This window comes from Schistocerca nitens, chromosome 12, assembly GCF_023898315.1.
Source record: "Schistocerca nitens isolate TAMUIC-IGC-003100 chromosome 12, iqSchNite1.1, whole genome shotgun sequence".
Lineage (NCBI taxonomy): Eukaryota > Metazoa > Arthropoda > Insecta > Orthoptera > Acrididae > Schistocerca > Schistocerca nitens.
In genome coordinates, this window is record NC_064625.1 from 193,931,225 (window position 1) to 193,951,892 (window position 20,668).

Below are 20,668 nucleotides of genomic sequence, written 5' to 3' on the forward strand. Positions count from 1 at the left end.
ATCCCACGCAGTCTACGAATCGCGTGCAACATACAGCAGTACGACTTCCTAGCTGTGGCTCTGTGTCTAAGTATTAAATTTTGTTTCACTTCGCTCTGTCGACAAAGAACTTTACGATAGAATTTCTACGAGGTCCAGTCACACTAATGTGACGACCACCTTTGTTCGACGTCAGTGTGCAATAATGGCTCGCAGGTGGCAGTACTAGCAGCGTACGGTATATGAAGTATGTCGGAGGGACGCTGGAAACAGAGCGATTTATCTCGTGTCCAGAAGGGCGTGATCATTGGCTTTCAGGCCACGGGTGGAAGCGTTTCTGAAATGGCTAGCTTTGTAAACTGTTTACAAAGGACTGTAGCCTCAGTTAAGAATTCCACGACGCACGGCAAAATTGCGCTATCCAAAACCGGTGCCCAGGGAACTGCGAAGCACCACGGGCCACAGATGACGGGGGCGAACGGAGGCTGTGGAGAAGTGTACGAGCGAATAGACGTGCAACTATTGAGCGGCTGACCGACCGGACGAACCGAGGGCTACCGACAGTGTACCTCCGACGGCCGTTCGGCCGAAGTCGACGCGTACGGGCTCGCACAGCGGGTGCCGCGGTTCGTGCCGACTGCCGTCCGTCGGTGACCGAGGCTGGAATTTGCACTCAGGTACCGAAACTGGATGTGGCGACAGGTGACCTTTCTGAGTGAATCGCGTTTTACGCTCTGTCAGACGGATGACCTGTGGCGTGGACAGCACGGACGTCCGGAAGCGATCACCTCGAGACAATTGTGGCAACGGTCCAGCCCGGAGGGCTCTACCTGGGTGCTTTCGTCATTCTGGAAGGCGCAGTGGCACCTGTCTTCTGTGACCGTGTGTACCCCTGCATGTAGTTCGTTTTTCCGGATTAAAACCTGACTGAGAATCCGCGGGACCACCTCAGTAAGACTGTTCACGCCGCGGATCCTCGGGCGAGAAACCCGGCACCCGTGTCGGCGCGGCTCCACGCTGCTGTCGCTACCTCCCTCGACCTCGGTGACTCTCTTCCTGCAGGTCTCGCAGTGGTGTGCACTGCAAAACGTGGTTATTTGGGCTTTTAACAGGTGGTCACATTAATGTGACACGACAGTGCAGTTAGCCGGCGACCGTGAACCGCGACGAAATGTGAAGTGGAATGCTCGAGTTCCCATTTATATTAACAAGTACTACAAATATGAAGACGAATCAAATGACACAATTTCAGAGACTTTACTGGTCTCATACAGTCACGATTTTTACGTATACACACTGAAGCTGCGAGAGAAAATCTTTACCGAGGCCGGGAATCGAACCTGCGAACTGCCGTGCCGAGGTGCTGCGGTAGCTGGCGCACCTGCCTAGTAAGTGGGAGACCCGGGTTCAATTCCCGATGTCGGTACAAATTTTCACTCACCAATCTGTATACACAAAAATATGCAGACATTCACTCCCCGTAGGTTTTGCAATGCTTAGCATTTCAAAGCTTTGGCTGCAGAATTTGTGTGAAGTTGAAAGTAATAGTGGCCGTACACTCAACTCTACTAGGTGATTTTGCATTATTTATCAAATGATTGAACACATTATTAAGGTTTTCAGCTTAAATAGAGTGACATACCATAATATTAAGAGTATATGTAAATTTAAATATTTAGGGGAAAATTCTTCCACATCCATAATCGAGTACTGTGTCATTTCATTTAATCTGACTCTACTTCATAAAGTTTACAACAGTTATGGAAGTCAGCATGACTGCTATAGACAATATTTCTGTTGACACGTAGAGATTGCAAAACTATTATGTAAATACTTGGAGTTAAACTACAACACTAATAACTGAAAGAAGAACTGGGGATTAATCGATGAAAAACGAACTGTATTGGCACACTGCAAAGATGTACACAACACACTTGAAATCAGTGAAAAATACAATACAGGGTGTATCCGAAAGACTCATCCGATTTGGCATGTCTATGTTTCTGACACTAATAAACATATACAATGAATTTTGTTTTTTTAATAACAGGAAACTGAAATAGCTTTTTTTCCCCATATGTTCTCACAGGTGTTCAGTGTACGCCTCTCGAGATGTACGGCTTATGTCAATGCAGTATTCAAATTTTTCCCACACTGCAGCAGGTATGTCTCGAGTTACAGCTTCCACAACTGCTGTTATGCGATGTCCTAGTCCATTCATTGTTGATGGCAACAGAGGCAGAGTCTCTTATGAATCACATACAGCCAGGTCTGGTGACCTCGGAGGCTAGTAACGTAAGGCCGAATCATTTGATCCTTCACTTTGCAATCCTCCGATTTAAAAATTCCCGCACTTCCAGATGTCAGTCTGACGGTGCCCCATCTTGTTGGTAAATAAAGTCGTTCAAATCAGTCTCAGTTCTCGAGCATTTTGAGATATGTGCTTCCTGTAACAGTGTTCTTGGCAAAGAAGAATGGACCGTACACCTTTTCACATGAAACTGCACAAAACATTAAATTTTGGAGAGTAGCTCTCATGTTGTACAACTTCATGTAGTTGTCCCGTACCCATAGTGTAACATTATAACGGATCACCTTTCCAATTAAATTGAATGTTACCTCATCACTAAACACTAAATGTGGAAGAAAACTGGCATCCTCCATCTTGCCAAGAACGAAATTACAGAACTGAAGTTGGCGCACACTGCTGCTGCCTAGCAGGAACCGTGCAAACCTCAAGAGTTTTTTCTTTCCAACAGTACGTTGTTCATGCACTATCTCAAACAACATAATAGTTACGATTTTTTAAAAATCAGATGATTCTTTTTGATGCACCCGGTACATTCCATAAAATAAACTAAAGTTCCCAGGAAAAGCGTTTCAAAACAAGTTCAATAATTATATTTAGTTTTTTTATTTGCTTTTTGCAAGTATTCATACAGATATGGAGATAAACTACCACTGCTGCTAAAGAGAACAATTCGTCTTCCGCAGCAGAACTTTTTGATGCAGTAATACCGGTCGGAATCGCTTCGGAAATCACTCATAAGTGATGGGGTCGAGGTGAGCGAGCAATTGCAGGTGATACATCGCTCGTGGCAGATGGATGTGATCTATCACCAGTGTGTCGTACCCTCGAGTTCTCCAAAAAGTGACACCATTCACCATAACGGGAGTACGTCACGACTCGAGGTGACGGACGGTATCGGACGCTCGAGCTGACCCGTCGCTTCGACCAGATGTGCTCTGTGTAGGCACGTTTGACTGAAAGCACCCAATGCAGATTCGTGTTCTACCAGAAGCATCCGGTCTGTACAAGAGCAGAGAGAGATCGACTATCTGAAATGCCTCAGTGACGTCTCTGAGAAGTCCAGAAACACAGGGTTTGGCACGAGACACGTACACTGTGTGGAGTTTTTGCTGTAGCCAGCCTACGGTAGCAGCTACAACCTACATCCCCCAGCTTCCAGCTTCCAACTTTCAGTGTTCAGCATTCATCTACCAGTTTTCATGGTCCAGTTTTCAACCTCCAGCTTCTGCCTCTGGCTTTCAGCCTTCATCCTTCAGCTCTCAGGCTTCAGCCATTGCCTCCAGCTTTCAGCCTTTATCCTTCAGCTTTGAAGCTTCAGCCTCCAGTTTTCAGCCTTCATCATTCAGCTCTCAGGCTTCAGCCTTTGCCTCGAGCTTTCAGCCTTCATCCTTCAGCCTCCACCCTCCAGCTTCCAGCCTCCAGCTTTCAGCCTCCAGCACACCACCTTACCTGTCCAGCTTTGTTGGCATCGGCCCTCTGCTGGAGCCCCTCCCACACCTGCAGCAAGGTGTTGCGGCTCTTCTGCTGCCAGGCTTCAGCCTCCAACCTCCAGTTTTCAGCCCCCAGCCTTCAGCCTCCAGCACACCACCTTACCTGTCCGTCTTTGTTGGCATCGGCCCTCTGCTGGAGCCCCTCCCACACCTACAGCAGGGTGTTGCGGGTCTTCTGCTGCCAGGCTTCAGCCTCCACCCCCCAGTTTTCAGCCTCCCGTCTTCAGCCTCCAGCACACCACCTTACCTGTCCATCTTTGTTGGCGTCGGCCCTCTGCTGGAGCCCCTCCCACACCTGCAGCAGGGTGTTGCGGGTCTTCTGCTGCTCGGCACTGCCCTCGGCCCAGCCACGGGTGCGGCAGATTTTCTGAAACACGGAGGAGCGACGTAAATGAACAAAAATAAAAATAAAAATAAAATGTTATGTCAGTCACACCCACCTGTCAAATAAATCTAATCTTTAAATAATAATAAGTCTTCTTTTCCGTTTTGTATTGCAAACCAAAACAAGTACACTGTCTGATATCTGAACGCACCTATGTAATATCGAAGTGACCCTCAAATGTGGTGCCAGGCAGACGAGCCAGTATAAAAGGAGGCACGTAGCGGGAGCGTGTTGTCAGTACAGCGGAACACGTCGGTCAGGAGGGCTCGGTGGTTTCTAACGTGGACTAGTCGTCGGATGTCACCGACAAACAGACCCCTCCTAAAGTTGCACAAGTCGACTGTCAGTTACGTCACTCTGTGGTGTAAATGTAAAGAAAAGACCACAGCAAAAGACAGACCTCACATACCACGGGGAGCATCAGCTGCTGCGGAGCCTGGCCGTAAAAAGTTGCATAAAATCAGTGGAAGGAAACAGTGCCGAGTTCCAAAGTGTTAGCAGCAGGACATTGACTGTGCACAGGGGCTTAAAATTGGTAGAAGCAAACCACACGTTGCTAGGCAATGCTCGATACGGTGTGACAAGTGACGCCTCTGGACAGTAGGCGACTGGAAACGAGTGATTCACAGTGACGAACGACGCTACAGTGCGTAGCAGTTAGATGGGAGGTTGTAGGTTTGGCAGATGTTTGGAGAACAATACCTGCCACCGCGTACGGTGCCGACGGTGGAGTACAGAGGTGGTAGAGTTGTGGAACGGGTGTACTTCTCACGGTTACTGTGCGGTCCCTTTGCCCTGTGCCGAAACCTTCCCGCTGAGTTTCGGTATTGTTCGACCTTGTGCCTCTCTGGTGGAATTGCCGGTTGTGTAGAATGACTTTACCAGAGAGGCTCGCGGTGCGATGAAGTCCGCGAGGCAGCATACCTCGGTGAGCTGACAAGCCTTCGAGTTAGCAGCAGCTGGGGGAAGGCAGCGAGTGGGCCTACGTGCTGGGAGCTGGAGTGATAGCACGGCCCTGCTGGAGTTGTGAGATGTTGCTCGGAAAGCTGTAATTTGGAAAGGATGATGACGACGTTTTGGTTGTGGGGCGCTCAACTGCTTATGAGGTGCAACAGGGATGAAAACTTTTAAGAAAACATTTCCTTACATTAAAAAATTATAAATCTAAATTTATGAAAGTTGTATTGCACTTCTCGGTTAGATATGAAGCAATATTTGTTAGGGGATGAAAGTTGCTATGGAAATATCTCCACAAGAGTTCAGCTATCAGAATTGCTGTTTGGTCAGAGGTACAAGGGCATTTCGAAAAGTAAAGATACAATGGCTCGCAGTCCTTAAATAGAACATTTACTTAGAAACCCCCATTATCCAAACATTTGTTAAGTCGGTGCACAAGCTTTTGTGTCCCACAGTCATAGAAGGTTGCCGCCTGTTGTCGGAATCACATTTCAACTACATCTTTGATCTCTTCATCGTAGTGGAATGATTTTCCACCAAGATGTGACTTCAGGTGACGGAAGCCATGGACGTCGGTGGGCACAACGTCCCATTTGAATTGTTTGAGTAGTGCTTTGGTTACGAGCTCTGTGTGAGGCTGAGCATTGTCACGAAGCAAGTGGACTCCACTTGTCAGCATTCCCCTGCGTTTGTTTTGAATTGCTCTTCGAAGACGTTTGAAAATCTGGCAATATGCAGCAGCATTAATTGCCGTTCCAGGAGGCATAAATTCCAACAGAAGAATGCCTTGTCTGTCCCAAAAAAAAAAAAGGCCACGATTTTCTTCGCTGAAATCGACGTTTTGCAGTTCTTGGCTTTTGGTGAATTCGAGTGGCGCCATTGCATTGATTGTTGCTCGGATTTAGGTGTACGGTGATAAAGCCACGTCTCGTCACCTGTCACAGTGTGGTCAAGGAACTCATCGCCTGCTTCAGCATAGCGTGTGAGGAAGTCGAGTGCCAAGCCCATCCTTTTCTTTTTGTGTTCTTCCGTTAACGGTTTTGGAACCCAGCGCGCACACAATTTCCTGTACTCTAACTTGAGAGTCACAACGTCATAAAGAGTTGTCATTGACACGTCCGGTACGATCTGATGCAATTCTTTCAATGTGAGATGTCTATTCGCACGAATTGCTTCCTCCGTTCTCCGAAGAAGGGCATCAGAGATCACAGATGGCCGATCTGTTCTTTGTTTGTCACGAACATTGGTCCTACCTTCAGAGAAATAACTATACCATTTCGTTACATTTTGTCGATTCATAATGTTCCCATAAACAGAAACAATTTCTCACCTTCTGCATGAAGAAAACGTATGACGGAGCGCACTTGGCATTTGGCGGGATTCCGAAGCGGCGCAGCCATTTTAAACACGACCTACTCCAACGAGAAGCAACGTTCAACTGCCGATCGACCGCGAGGAGAAAGCTAACGGTTCAAGGTTAACACCAGTGTTGCCAACTTGCTCGCCAAAACTCTTCTGTTCCTCTGGCGTACAGTGTATCTTTACTTTCCGAAATACCTTCGTACATTCGGAAAACACCATACTTACAAGACCTTAAGAAGCGCGAAAAGCTTAGAAGGTGTCGCAGTTTGTGAGCAACATCAAAATACGATTAAATAAAACCAAAAAAATCCCCACAGGCTTATTGGATCCATTTGTTCCATGTTAACAGAACATTTGGACCTCAGCAAAATTCGTACCTGAATTGCTAACAACTGAGCAGAAGCAACTTCGGAGATCGCACAGTACGTGCTGGATACTGTGAACAATAATCCCAGCCAGCTTTCTCAGCATAGTGATTACTGGTGAGGAGTCCCGGTCTCACGGGCACAGTCCAGAAACGCAGTTCCACTCGTCGGAATAGAAGCGTAAGCCATGGCCGAGACTCAAAAAAGCTAGTCATTTGGGCAGCAATGTGAAAGTCGTGCTGGCCGCCTTTGTTTACTACAACGGCGTGCTCCGTCACCAGAATGCCCAATTGCGGGCGGTTGGCACCCACTCATCGTCCTGAATTAATTCAGTTTTCTGGTCAAACACAACACGGCCGTGTTTTGTCAGCCTTCCTATTCCCTTGACCTAGCACTCACTGAATCCTGGCTTTCCCCTAAACTGTAAAAGACTGTAAGGGACCAGATTTCAGAACAGGGAAGATACCACACAGAATTCCGTGGAGCAGCTGCGAGAAACAGGCTTTCCAGCGATACCTCCAGCCGTGGCAGGTGAAACTCTTGTATCTGAATAAAGTCAGATACTTTAAGAATAGCCCTAGTAAATGCTCACACCTACCAGCTCATTTGTGCAGCTTTTCTGGGTCATTAGAGCATAACAGTTTTTACTCAGATTTGTGTTAACCTGTCCTCTCTCTCTCTCTTTGTGTGTGTTTGTGTGTGTGTGTGTGTGTGTGTGTGTGTTACTGTGGATCCCCAGGCGCAAGAATGTGGTATCCTTACTGCCTACCACAGGTTGATTATAACAGTGACACTTAGCCATTGCACACAGATAATTTCTGTTACTGTTTAATTGCTGTTTATAATTATCTGGTTCAATCGAAATTAGCGACTAATTTTTAAATATTCTGCGAATATACTCCTGAATGGAGTAAAAAGTTTTTAATTCAGTCTCAAGCTCATATAAATAAAATATAATTACCTCAATAGCGATTTCAAAATCCTTCTTTTCAATAGTACCACTCCTGTTGACATCTGAAAAAAAAATAAAAACAAGCAGAATGAGATGATACATTCTCTATTTCTTGATAAGTGCATGAAAATTTATTCAGTACAAAGGCAAACTTTCACTTAGCCATGGTTTCTCTTTCTTTATGCCGGCCGGAGTGGCCGAGCGGTTCTAGGCCCTACAGTCTGGAACCGCGCGACCGCTACGGTCGCAGGTTCGAATCCTGCCTCGGGCATGGATGTGTGTGATGTCCTTAGGTTAGTTCGGTTTAAGTAGTTCTAAGTTATAGGGGACTGATGACCAGAGAAGTTTCTTTGGCGCTACAGTGTTTGAAGAACACATCAGAGCACTCAAATATGGTACAAACCATTCAACATTTGCAAATCATTTAAAACAGGAATATTGAATCATAAGACAGACACCTCCTCAATTTCGAAGGAAATTTCCATATACACAAAGCATTAACAAAAAATAAACAGTTGCTGAATACCCAAATAAATATTGGAAACGAAGCACTCGATAAACTAATTAAAGAAATCACGAAAACAGAGAAAATCCTTTACCATCCTTCACGCTCTCTTACTCAATCCTGCCCCCCCCCCCCCCCAATTTCGTTTCACTTCTTGCCCCTCACTTTTTCCTCCAACTCACTCGTATTACTAATATGTCCACTCATCTTTACTTCTCGCTCTTCCACCTGCTCACCACACACACAGAAAAAGGGAAAAACTCCATCACTGTTCCTTCATTACACTTACACGGTATACAAATACACAGCAGCATAGTTAAATAGAATAACACACATCCGTATGTATATTTTTTTCACAGAAGACTACAAAACGCTAAAAACGCCCGATAACCAGAAGTGACGGTATGGTGTGGCGTGCCATTTCCTTCTTAACAGGACTTCTTTGTCTGTCACCACCACCATCCTGCAAATTGAGACGCGTATAGCGCGTGCGGCGCGACGCAGCGTAGCGCGCGTTTTTGTAACGACACAGGTTCAAATGGGACCGCGCAAATTGCGACGCGACGCGACGCGACGCGACTGGGACGCGACACGCGCCTGCGCCAGGTCGCGCAGCGTTGTGGTTGAGGCACAGTTTCTCGCGCCGCGCGTCGCGCGTGCTTCGCTAGCACCGTGGGAAATTTGAGGCGGGGAGCGGAAAAGTAGCCCGGCCATATGTTCACATCGGAACGGCACATATGAGCAGTGGTAGTATTACCCATACGATAAATTTTGCCTTACTGTGTACTGAATTTTATTGGCTTTGGGTAGTGTTTCGTTTTTTTGCCGTTCAAACGTTCCAGCTTTCTTCGTCAGTACATCGTACTTTTCTGTTCTTTATATCGGTATAATTTGGTTTAGTTTTGTTTTGTTTTTCTTCTGTCAAGAAAAATGCATACTTCAGTTACTGGTGAGCGATTGGCTGCTGGACTTTTATCATATGCCTCCGCGATATTTTAAGATCGCAAGAAGGGACAGAGAGTAGTGAATAAGGAAGCAAGGAATATTACAAAATCATGTGATTAAGAAGCAAGGCAGGAAAGTAAAACAAGGTTAGCTTCCCGCTGCCTAGTATGCTGGCGTATCTGCCCAGATCACGTATACGTGACCTGGGGGGGGGGGGGGGGGGTATCTGTACGATCTGTTACAAAAATCTGGAAAGGGTAAAAAGCGTCCAAGAGCTGAAGCATACAAGTCTCTGTGAATACTCTGGTATGAATGTAATAATGTAATACGACACACTGTACTACATCCATGTGAACATCACATTTCCACTGCAAGCTAGAAACAGTCGAAAAGCAGTCACAAATAAGAATGTTTTAATTGGTTCGCCGTGATGAGAAAAAGCATTTCAATTGTTGCATGCGCATTATCAGCATTAATAAAGTAATTATACAACAGGCTACACAAATGAAGAAAATGGTTGGTATTATTACGAAAGTTGGAATATCCTAAACGAGTGTTATGATTAGATTGATTTGTTGAAATGTACTGCTGACAAAGGCAGATCTACTTTCATGACAATGTTCTCCGAACTCCAACTCACAAGGCACACATGGCTAGCTTGTGTAGTCCTGTCGCGCGCATTATCCTCCGATGCTCACAATACTCTGACCATTGTGTTGTGCGACAGATCAATTGTTTATTTTTCTCGATGACAACTATTTTATTCACGATCAGACATTGTTAGTTTGGCAAGCCGTAGGTGAGTAACCAATATCTTGAATGTATCTATCATTCCGCCTGAAGGAACGCTCGTCGTTATTTTAATACTGCTCAGATCAAGAGAAAGAATAAAATCCTTTGGTAAGTTTCCTTTCCAGTAGCTCAGTGTTAAAAATACGATGGGTTACGGGGATTCCACCAAAATTCCAACACAATTGGCCATCTACACTCCTGGAAATGGAAAAAAGAACACATTGACACCGGTGTGTCAGACCCACCATACTTGCTCCGGACACTGCGAGAGGGCTGTACAAGCAATGATCACACGCACGGCACAGCGGACACACCAGGAACCGCGGTGTTGGCCGTCGAATGGCGCTAGCTGCGCAGCATTTGTGCACCGCCGCCGTCAGTGTCAGCCAGTTTGCCGTGGCATAGACCGGTATTACACTATCAAATTTCTTTGTCCAAAATCTTTGTCCAATATCTTTGTCAAAGATATTTGATAGTGTAATAGGGATCTTTGACAAATGTCGTCCAATATTTGATCAAATCTAGGCCGAGGCCGTATATTTGATCAAAGAAATCACTTGTCTTATGTTCACTGCAATGCGATATGTTACCACGCGGAGCGCTAGCATCGCTGCAGTGTTCTGTCGTCTGTAGTGTTTTTATAAACATTGCCGGTAAAGACAATTGGTGTGTGCCGACAACTACAGAATTAATAGAGATGTCTGAAGCTGATGAGGCGCTTTACAACGTGAGGCACCCTGAATACAAAAATAGATTAAGAAGATTGGAGACCTAACCTAAACTAACCTAACATAACCCTCTCCTGTAGCAAGGAATCGGAGTGTTATAGTGAGCCTGTCTCCTGAAGATGTAGCAGTTCTTAAGTGAAAATTGTGCTTTGTGATATGAGGATACACTTCATTGAGCACATACAGAAATGTATGCTCATCCATTCTTAAGTAATTGATGTACGACTTGACGTCTTCCACTGTAAGCTCACGTAACAAGTTTTGTTGAATGCTTTTATCGTGTCGTCGTAAAACCCACGTCTTCACCCAGATTAGATTAGTTTTTCGTTCCATAGATCCGTGCTGAGAAGATCCTCGTGGATGTGGAACATGTCGATTTTTTTTAAGCTGAAATAAAAATACTAATAGTATGAATAAATACAATACATCATTTGTTTCTATTAAAAATTTCGCCAATGGAGTAGAAGGAGTTGGCCAGTAGTAAGTCTTTCAGGCTCCTTTTAAACTGATCTTTATTTCTAACTAAATTTTTTATGTTTCCTGGCAAATTATTGAAGATGAGTGTTCCTGAGTAGTGGACACCTTTTTGAACTAAAGTAAGTGCTTTTCAGTCCTTGTGCAGATCATTTTTGTTCGTGGTATTGTATGTATGAACTGAGTTGTTTGTTGGAAAAAGAGATATATTATTTACGACAAATTTTATGAAGAAGTAAATATACTGAGAGGCAGTAGTTAGTATACCCAGCTCTTTGAAGAGGTTTCTGCAGGAGGTCCGTGAATTTACTCCACAATTAATACGTATTACACGCTTTTGGACCTTGAAAACTTTTGTTTGACTTCAAGATTTACCCCAAAATATTATCCCATATGACATTATGGAATGAAAGTATGCAAGCTTTTTCATTTTTATGTTGCCTATGTCTGCTAACACTCTAATTGCAAATACAGATTTGTTAAGGCGTTTCTGCAGTTTTTTTGCAAAAACAGACATAATGTCTTACGGGATAACCGCAATCAGTGATTTTATAATGTTACTTAAAATCCGTCTTGATTGCAATTTTTTTTTTTTTAATTCATATGACCGGTTTCTGTTCTGTGGTGTGCTCCTCCCAACTGAATTTATTATCAAGTTGTAATCCCAGGACTTTTAAGACTGTCAACCTCGTATGTATGGTTCCATTTTTTTCCCCCACTTCTTTTCCGCATGTGCACACAATGCAATTGGAGTACGTAGAACTGCTGCGGTTAATAACAAGTTGTTGTCAGCCATCTTGAACTTTGACGAAAAATTTGATGACAGTGTAATACCCCTTGTAGCGCTACGTCAAAGATCTTTGTCAAATATATTGGACGGAATATTGGATCACATCTTTGATCAAATCTTTGACAAAGAAATTTGATAGTGTAATACCGGCCATACGGAGCTCCATCGCAGTCTTTAACACTGGTAGCATGCCGCGACAGCGTGGACGTGAACCGTATGTGCAGTTGACGGACTTTGAGCGAGGGCGTATAGTGGGCATGCGGGAGGCCGGGTGGACGTACCGCCGAATTGCTCAACACGTTGGGCGTGAGGTCTCCACAGTACATCGATGTTGTCGCCAGTGGTCGGCGGAAGGTGCACGTGCCCGTCGACCTGGGACCGGACCGCAGCGACGCACGGATGCACGCCAAGACCGTAGGATCCTACGCAGTGCCGTAGGGGACCGCACCGCCACTTCCCAGCAAATTAGGGACACTGTTGCTCCTGGGGTATCGGCGAGGACCATTCGCAACCGTCTCCATGAAGCTGGGCTACGGTCCCGCACACCGTTAGGCCGTCTTCCGCTCACGCCCCAACATCGTGCAGCCCGCCTCCAGTGGTGTCGCGACAGGCGTGAATGGAGGGACGAATGGAGACGTGTCGTCTTCAGCGATGAGAGTCGCTTCTGCCTTGGTGCCAATGATGGTCGTATGAGTGTTTGGCGCCGTGCAGGTGAGCGCCACAATCAGGACTGCATACGACCGAGGCACACAGGGCCAACACCCGGCTTCATGGTGTGGGGAGCGATCTCCTACACTGGCCGTACACCACTGGTGATCGTCGAGGGGACACTGAATAGTGCACGGTACATCCAAACCGTCATCGAACCCATCGTTCTACCATTCCTAGACCGGCAAGGGAACTTGCTGTTCCAACAGGACAATGCACGTCCGCATGTATCCCGTGACACCCAACGTGCTCTAGAAGGTGTAAGTCAACTACCCTGGCCAGCAAGATCTCCGGATCTGTCCCCCATTGAGCATGTTTGGGACTGGATGAAGCGTCGTCTCACGCGGTCTGCACGTCCAGCACGAACGCTGGTCCAACTGAGGCGCCAGGTGGAAATGGCATGGCAAGGCGTTCCACAGGACTACATCCAGCATCTCTACGATCCTCTCCTTGGGAGAATAGCAGCCTGCATTGCTGCGAACGGTGGATATACACTGTACTAGTGCCGACATTGTGCATGCTCTGTTGCCTGTGTCTATGTGCCTGTGGTTCTGTCAGTGTGATCATGTGATGTATCTGACCCCAGGAATGTGTCAATAAAGTTTCCCCTTCCTGGGACAATGAATTCACGGTGTTCTTATTTCAATTTCCAGGAGTGTATTTTTGTGTGAGTTGTTAACCTTTTCTCATTCGAAGAAGCATCACCGTTTGTGAGTAACGGCCACATTTCTCTTGGTGACTGGTTTAATTGTACTTCCTTTGTCACAGTGTAATTTGCCAAACTCATCTCACGGCAGCTATTGAGACAGAATTCCGAAACGGAGTGCCTCATTAAACAAGTAATTGGCAATCACAGAGCTCAATAGCTTACGAAAAACCTCATAGTGTCGGTTTGCAGTAACATGAAAGAAGAAATTTCTTGATTATTTTCATACTTGGAAGCTCTTGTTTCGCTAGCTGTCGATGACTTAAAAAATTGCAGTCACTGGAGTGAAATAAATAAAAAGGGAATTACAAGTACTGATATATCGCCATAGATAAGAAAGTTCCCTGTGTTTAAGAATTGACAAAACACTCTCCTCCTTGTGTGCTATCATTCGCCAAACTTCCGTTTCGATGTCTCGAGCGGTTTAGGAGATATGAGAGATGTTGCGAGCATTCATTCTCGCGGGCGTGAGGTCGGAAGTGAGCGCGCTACATGGGATCCATTTTCTCGAGATCGGCGGCAGATAGAGACCTCCTCCCAAGTCTAAACAAAAATTCAACATGATAGCTAAATTTCATACGCAGCAACATATGGTGTAATGCGCACCAAACGCAAAATCACAGCGACCCCTAATTTTCGTTGCAAACTTTTTGAGTTTTGCGTAGTGTCTTACTAAAATGTGTACATCACAATAAGAATGGTCATTAGCGAGATGATGGGCACTTCGCCACGAAGCTGACATACAACGCTACAATTAAGGCAAAAATCAAATATTTTGAGTGAATAGTTTGTGTAAAATCGTTTGAGAAAGATAACAGGTTGCGCGCGCTTCGGTTCTGTCAGCGCAGAGCGCTGCCAGTCGGCGCGTGCGAAGTACGGTGTACGCGTCGCAATATGCGCTGCACCCGCGCGACTCGTGCGGCACGTGCGTGTCGCGCTGTAGTGTCGTGTCACGTCACACGTGCGCCTAGCCTTACAGCACGGCGATACGTCGCTGATATTCTACGCCCCGTTTTCTTGCCCCTCATGGTACGTGATCCTGGACTTACATTTCAGCAAAATAATGCCCGCCCGCACACGGCGAGAGTTCCTACGGCTTGTCTTCGTGCTTGCCAAACCCTGCGTTGTCCAGCAAGGTCGCCGAACCCCTCCCAAATTCAGAATGTTTGGAGCATTCAACTCTGGCGCCCTAACGCGCCAATTGGACAGAATTTGGCGCGATATCTCTCAGGAGCCAAACAACTGCTTGCTTAAGAGCCAGATGTGGACCAACGCGTTATCGACTTGCTGAATTTGTGAAGCCTTTTCTCCTGAATAAATCACCCAGTTTTTATGGAAGTTTAATCATTCGTTTATTTGTACATTGAAAGCTGGACGTTAATTTCTATTTTTTCTTTTTTCTTTTTTTTTTCTTTTTTGGAAATTTGGCTTCTGATTCATCGGCTGTGTGCATACACAAACTCTTGAGCCTGAGATATTATTATCGCGAGTGGTGGTGAGCAATCAGTTGTTGAGAGGAATCGCATGGGACAACAGACGTCGCAGCCTGCCCTGAACGTGCTAGTATTATTATTATTTTGTAATTTGCCTTTCTTCTGTGCGTAGTTGTTGCTTCCTTGCGCATGGAAGGATTTGTCAGATTTGTGTGTGCATAAATTGAAAGCCGGCCGGGGTGGACGAGCGGTTCTAGGCGCTACAGTCTGGAACCGCGCGACCGCTACGGTCGCAAGTTCGAATCCTGCCTCGGGCATGGGTGTGTGTGATGTTCTTAGGTTAGTTAGGTTTAAGTAGTTCTAAGTTCTAGAGGGCTGATGACCTTAGAAGTTAAGTCCCATAGTGCTCAGAGCCATTGGAACCATAAATTGAAAGTAATATTCGTATCTTTTTTGTGACCACATACGCAATTATTGATTATAGAAGTTGTGGAATAATTAAAGTTTATGGTAATCAAAGTCTCCGAGGAAAAGAAAGGTCTGAGTCAAGTTTGTCACCGTGCGAAATGTCAGTTTTCACAATACAGTAAATCAAAAGTTTTTATCGATTCCTTTCATTTTTGTACGCCGCTTAAGGCTTGTTGGCTAACCCTCCTGACCACTTAATTTCTATAAAAAATAATAATAAAAGGGCGAGTAGTTGCATCAGTAGTTGCGACCACGCATTGCACTCCCCGGGGATCGCAGTATTTCTTTTGAGTTATTTTAGCATGTTGCTGGATGCAGAACGGTCACGCAGTTGCAGCGTCAAGACGAGCTAAGTCACCAGTTGCGTGCACGAGCATTACAGTGTTAATTGTTAGGAGACGAACTGATTTGTCATGATTTATAGGAAGAGTAATTAATTTCTGGCCTCTGTTCTCAATCAGAACACCGACACGTACGATAGTAGGAAGTTCCAGAAACTGCTTGAATGCTGCCATGTCGGCATAAGGGTTTTGAACCATCGGCGAAAGATACATAGAAAAGGGCAAAGAAGTGTATGCTGTCTTCATAGACCTCGAAAAAGCCTTTCACAGAGTGCAGTGGGGTAAGCTGTTAGATACCTTGAAAAAGAAGGGAACAAAGTGGAAAGAGAGAAGATTGATCGCAATCTGTACCTACGTCTACATTCATACTCCTCAAGCCACCTGACGGTGTGTGGCGGAGGATACCTTGAGTACCTCTATCGGTTCTCCCTTCTATTCCAGTCTCGTATTGTTCGTGGAAAGAAGGATTGTCGGTATGCCTCTGTGTGGGCTCTAATCTCTCTGATTTTATCCTCATTGTCTCTTCGCGAGATATACGTAGGAGGGAGCAATATACTGCTTGACTCCTCGGTGAAGGTATGTTCTCGAAACTTCAACGAAAGTCCGTATCGAGCTACTGAGCGTCTCTCCTGCAGAGTCTTCCACTGGAGTTTATCTATCATCCCCGTAACGCTTTCACGATTACTAAACGATCCTGTAACGAAGCGCGCTGCTCTCCGTTGGATCTTCTGCATCTCTTCTATCAACCCTATGTGGTACGGATCCCACACTGGTAAGCAGTATTCAAGCAGTGGGCCAACAAGCGTACTGCAACCTGCTTCCTTTGTTTTCGGATTCACTGCTTCCACTTGTTGACCTGCTATATTGTAGCTAAATGATAAAGGATCTTTCTTTCTATGTATTCGCAGCACTTGTCTACATTGAGTTGCAATTGCCATTCCCTGCACGGTGCGTCAATTCGTCGCAGATCCCCCTCCATTTTAGTACAATTTTCCATTGTTACAACCTCTAGATATACCACACCATCATCCACAAAAAGCCTCAGTGATCTTCCGATGTTATCCACAAGGCCATTTATGTACATTGTGAATAGCAACGGTCCTACGACACTCCCTTGCGACACACCTGAAATCACTTACTTCGGAAGACTTCTCTCCATTGAGAATGACATGCTGCGTTCTGTTATCTAGGAACTCTTCAATGCAATCACACAATTGGTGTGACAGTCCATATGCTCTTACTTTGTTCATTAAACGACTGTGGGGAACTGTATCGAACGCCTTGCGGAAGTCAAGAAACACGGCATCTACCTGGGAACCCGTGTCTATGGCCCTCTGAATCTCGTGGACGAATAGCGCGAGCTGGGTTTCACACGATCGTCTTTTTCGAAACCCATGCTGATTCCTAGAGAGTAGATTTCTAGTCTCCAGAAAAGTCATTATACTCGAATATAATACGTGTTCCAAACGTATAGTTCTGCACATCTGTTCGACGTCCCTTCTTGAAAACGGGGATGACCTGTGCCCTTTTCCAATCCTTTGGAACGCTACGCTCTTCTAGAGACCTACGGTACACCGCTGCAAGAAGGGGCGCAAGTTCCTTCGCGTACTCTGTGTAAAATCGAACTGGTATCCCATCAGGTCCAGCGGCCTTTCCTCTTTTGAGCGATTTTAATTGTTTCTCTATCCCTCTGTCGTCTATTTCGATATCTACCATTTTGTCATCTGTGCGACAATCTAGAGAAGGAACTACAGTGCAGTCTTCCTCTGTGAAACAACTTTGGAAAAAGACATTTAGTATTTCGGCCTTTAGTCTGTAGTCCTCTGTTTCAGTACCATTTTGGTCACAGAGTGTCTGGACATTTTGTTTTGATCCACCTACCGCTTTGACATAAGACCAAAATTTCTTAGGATTTTCTGCCAAGTCAGTACATAGAACTTTACTTTCGAAATCGTTGAACGCCTATCGCATAGCCCTCCTCACACTATATTTCGCTTCGCGTAATTTCTGTTTGTCTGCAAGGCTTTGGCTATGTTTATGTTTGCTGTGAAGTTCCCTTTGCTTCCGCAGCAGTTTTCTAACTCGGTTGTTGTACCACGGTGGCTCTTTTCCATCTCTTACGATCTTGGTTGGCATCAGAAAGCTCGGGCACGAATAGGTAATGGGATCTCTGAAGACAGCAAGATTGTGAGAGGTGTTAGACAGGGCCGTTGTCCCTCGTCGATCCCATTTAACATGTATCTGGAGGAAGTATTGGGGCGTCAGGATAGGTGAGCGGAAAATTGAATGAATAAGATTTGCTGATGACATGGCGATCCTCGCGGAAAATCAAGAGAAGCTGACTCAAATGCTAAATGACCTGAATGAGCCTGTGCAGTATATGGCATGAAAATTAATAAAAAGAAAATCAAAAGCATGATCGTAGGCTTAAAGAAAAGAAAAGTGAAAATTAAGTTGGGGTCAGAAATCATAGAAGAGGTAAGAGCATTCAAGAATTGGGGAAGTTGGATTAAAGAAGACACGGATTGCCAACAAGATATCAAAGTGAGAATGGCTCTGGCGAAAGAGGCATTTCGAAAGCAGGGAAGACTCCTAACTAGTTGTTTAAACAAGGAATTAAGGAAGAGACTGCTTAAGTGCTTAATATGGAGCGTGGCCTTGTATGGAGCAGAAACGTGGACTTTGAGAAAGCAGGATGAGAAGAGAATTGAAGCTTATGAAATGTGAATATGGCATAGAATTGAGCAGAACAGCTGGACTGATAAAGTCAGAAATGAAGAAGTACTGAGGAGAGGTGGGGAAGAACGCAGGATGCTGACGGTGAAAAACAGGAAACTAAAGTGGATAGAGAAGGGCAGAAGAAGGTTCCAGATTCTGGGTGATGTCAGCAGGCCACAAGGAGGGTACGAAAGATGAAGAGGAACGCAGAAGACAGAGAAGCATGGAGGGCTATGCAGTCAAAACCTGCCGCAAGGCAGATAATACTAGTTGTACGTCTACATATGAGATCTTATGATAACGATATTAAAGTTGTACTAGATGGCGCAGCAATTTTTTGAGAAAAAGTACAGGTGACGATAATGTTGTCAGAGACAAAGCTTTGCACATATCAAGACACCTGCTGTAATAATAACAAGCTTTACTAATAAAAGCTTTCAATATGTACATCACGTCTACCGGTTTTCGTCCGTTTCGTGGAGCGTCTTTCTTTTCTTTTTTTTTGTGCTTAGGTGTATCAAGTTATTTATCAGTAATATCCGATGCTAAATAATCTGATGTAGGAGGCGTGATATTTTTTAAAAGTATGTACCGTTTCGAAATAATTTTATTTTTATAAGAAAGTCTGCACTTTACTTTTCTTTGCCGTACCAGCTCTTGAATACCAACCTCGTAGAACTGTGCCATCTGATTTGGCAACAACTGCACGCTTCTTGATACTTGAGGAAACTCGTAACATAACGTCGAAGTTGTGGCTCTGAGCACTATGGGACTCAACATCTTAGGTCATAAGTCCCCTAGAACTTAGAACTACTTAAACCTAACTAACCTAAGGACATCACACACACCCATGCCCGAGGCAGGATTCGAACCTGCGACCGTAGCAGTCCCGCGGTTCCGGACTGCAGCGCCAGAACCGCTAGACCACCGCGGCCGGCGTCGAAGTTGTAAATCGTCCGATCTCTCTCACTTTCTCGTGAGCTTGCTGCTCCAAATGGTCACCCATTTCGTTGCTCGTCACGCACACTGGTACGGCTGTCGCTAAAAAGCTCTCACCCACTTCCTTACACTCCGTCACTCGCAGTGTTTTCTGCATACACTTCACTGATCTGAAGATGGATTTCAGTCGCTTTCACACCTATGGTAGGAAGAACGCGAATTAACAGCTTTCGCAGTCGGAGGCATTCTGAGTCGGAGGAAGTATTTCAGATACAATGAAACGTAAACATGCTGAGTTTTTGTGGGATGGGAGAAAAGAATGTTCTTCGTTTTTTTTTCCGAACTTGTCGGATTTGCACATACATTCCGACAACTGGTTAACGTCCTCAGTATGTGTTGTGACCACCTCCGGCAGCAGTAAAGGCCCGACGACGACGGAACGTGCTGTGAATGATGTCACCAGTCTGACGTCGGGGCAGTAGCGGCCGTCCTTCCTGCACAGCTGCTCGCGAGCCTCGGAGAGCGGCTGGTGGATGCTGGCGCGACGCAGCCCGTCCCCCGTCTATCCCTCACGGACTCTGTGGGATTCAAAGCGGCAGAGCGATCGGACCACGCCACGCGTCCGACACCTTCCGTTTCCGAGAAAACACCAGCCACCCGTGAACTCTGAGCGAAGTCTGGGTCCACACTGAGGCGTAGCGCCGTATAACGATCCTGCCTTGGAGGCGGTTAAGTGGGAGATGTGTCTCAGAGCTGGATAGTGACGCGACACTGGACGCGCACGTAGTTTATGTATCAGCCGATAGAGGACACTATTGGATAGGGGGACTGTGATTTTAGTTTAGATTGTGCCCACTAGAGTGCACTAAAGTAATAGAATGTTTTTCATAAACTGTTCTAGTATTTTCACAAAGTGTTATTTATAACATTTTACATATACAAAAAGACATAATGTGTTTTAGCAGTATGAGTGATGCGTGAGTGTGGTTTAAGGTTAATATGAAGATAATTGTTTAACGAGTTATGTAGTAGGATTTAGTGTGGGAACATTTCGAAGAAGTATGGATATGGACAAAGGGGATTTTTGTAGAATAGATTTGTAAAGTAAGTTTATGGTAAATGGAAACTTAATTCAGGTATAAATAACAATACTAAATAACTTTATGCATAAACAGAACTTCAGCATATTAGATAATTACGTCGGTAAAAAGTACAGTCGTTAGTTTTACTATTTCGCGATTGGTTATTGATGAAAAGCGCGGATTGACGCGGGAGAATGTTGTTTTGCTATTGGCTGTTGAGTAAACTGACCAATGGCAA

At 45.3% G+C, this 20,668-nt stretch overlaps 1 protein-coding gene across 1 annotated transcript in view; it reads right to left on the minus strand.

Moving 5' to 3' along the window:
• Positions 1 to 20,668, minus strand: part of LOC126214861 (calexcitin-2-like) — a 425,189-nt gene that overhangs the window by 44,080 nt on the left and 360,441 nt on the right. The window contains exons 3-4 of the mRNA XM_049941498.1: positions 7,811 to 7,863; positions 4,028 to 4,147 (exon numbers count right to left, since the gene is read on the minus strand). Coding sequence (XP_049797455.1) covers positions 4,028 to 4,147; positions 7,811 to 7,863 — 173 coding nt within the window. The remainder of the gene's footprint in view (positions 1 to 4,027; positions 4,148 to 7,810; positions 7,864 to 20,668) is intronic.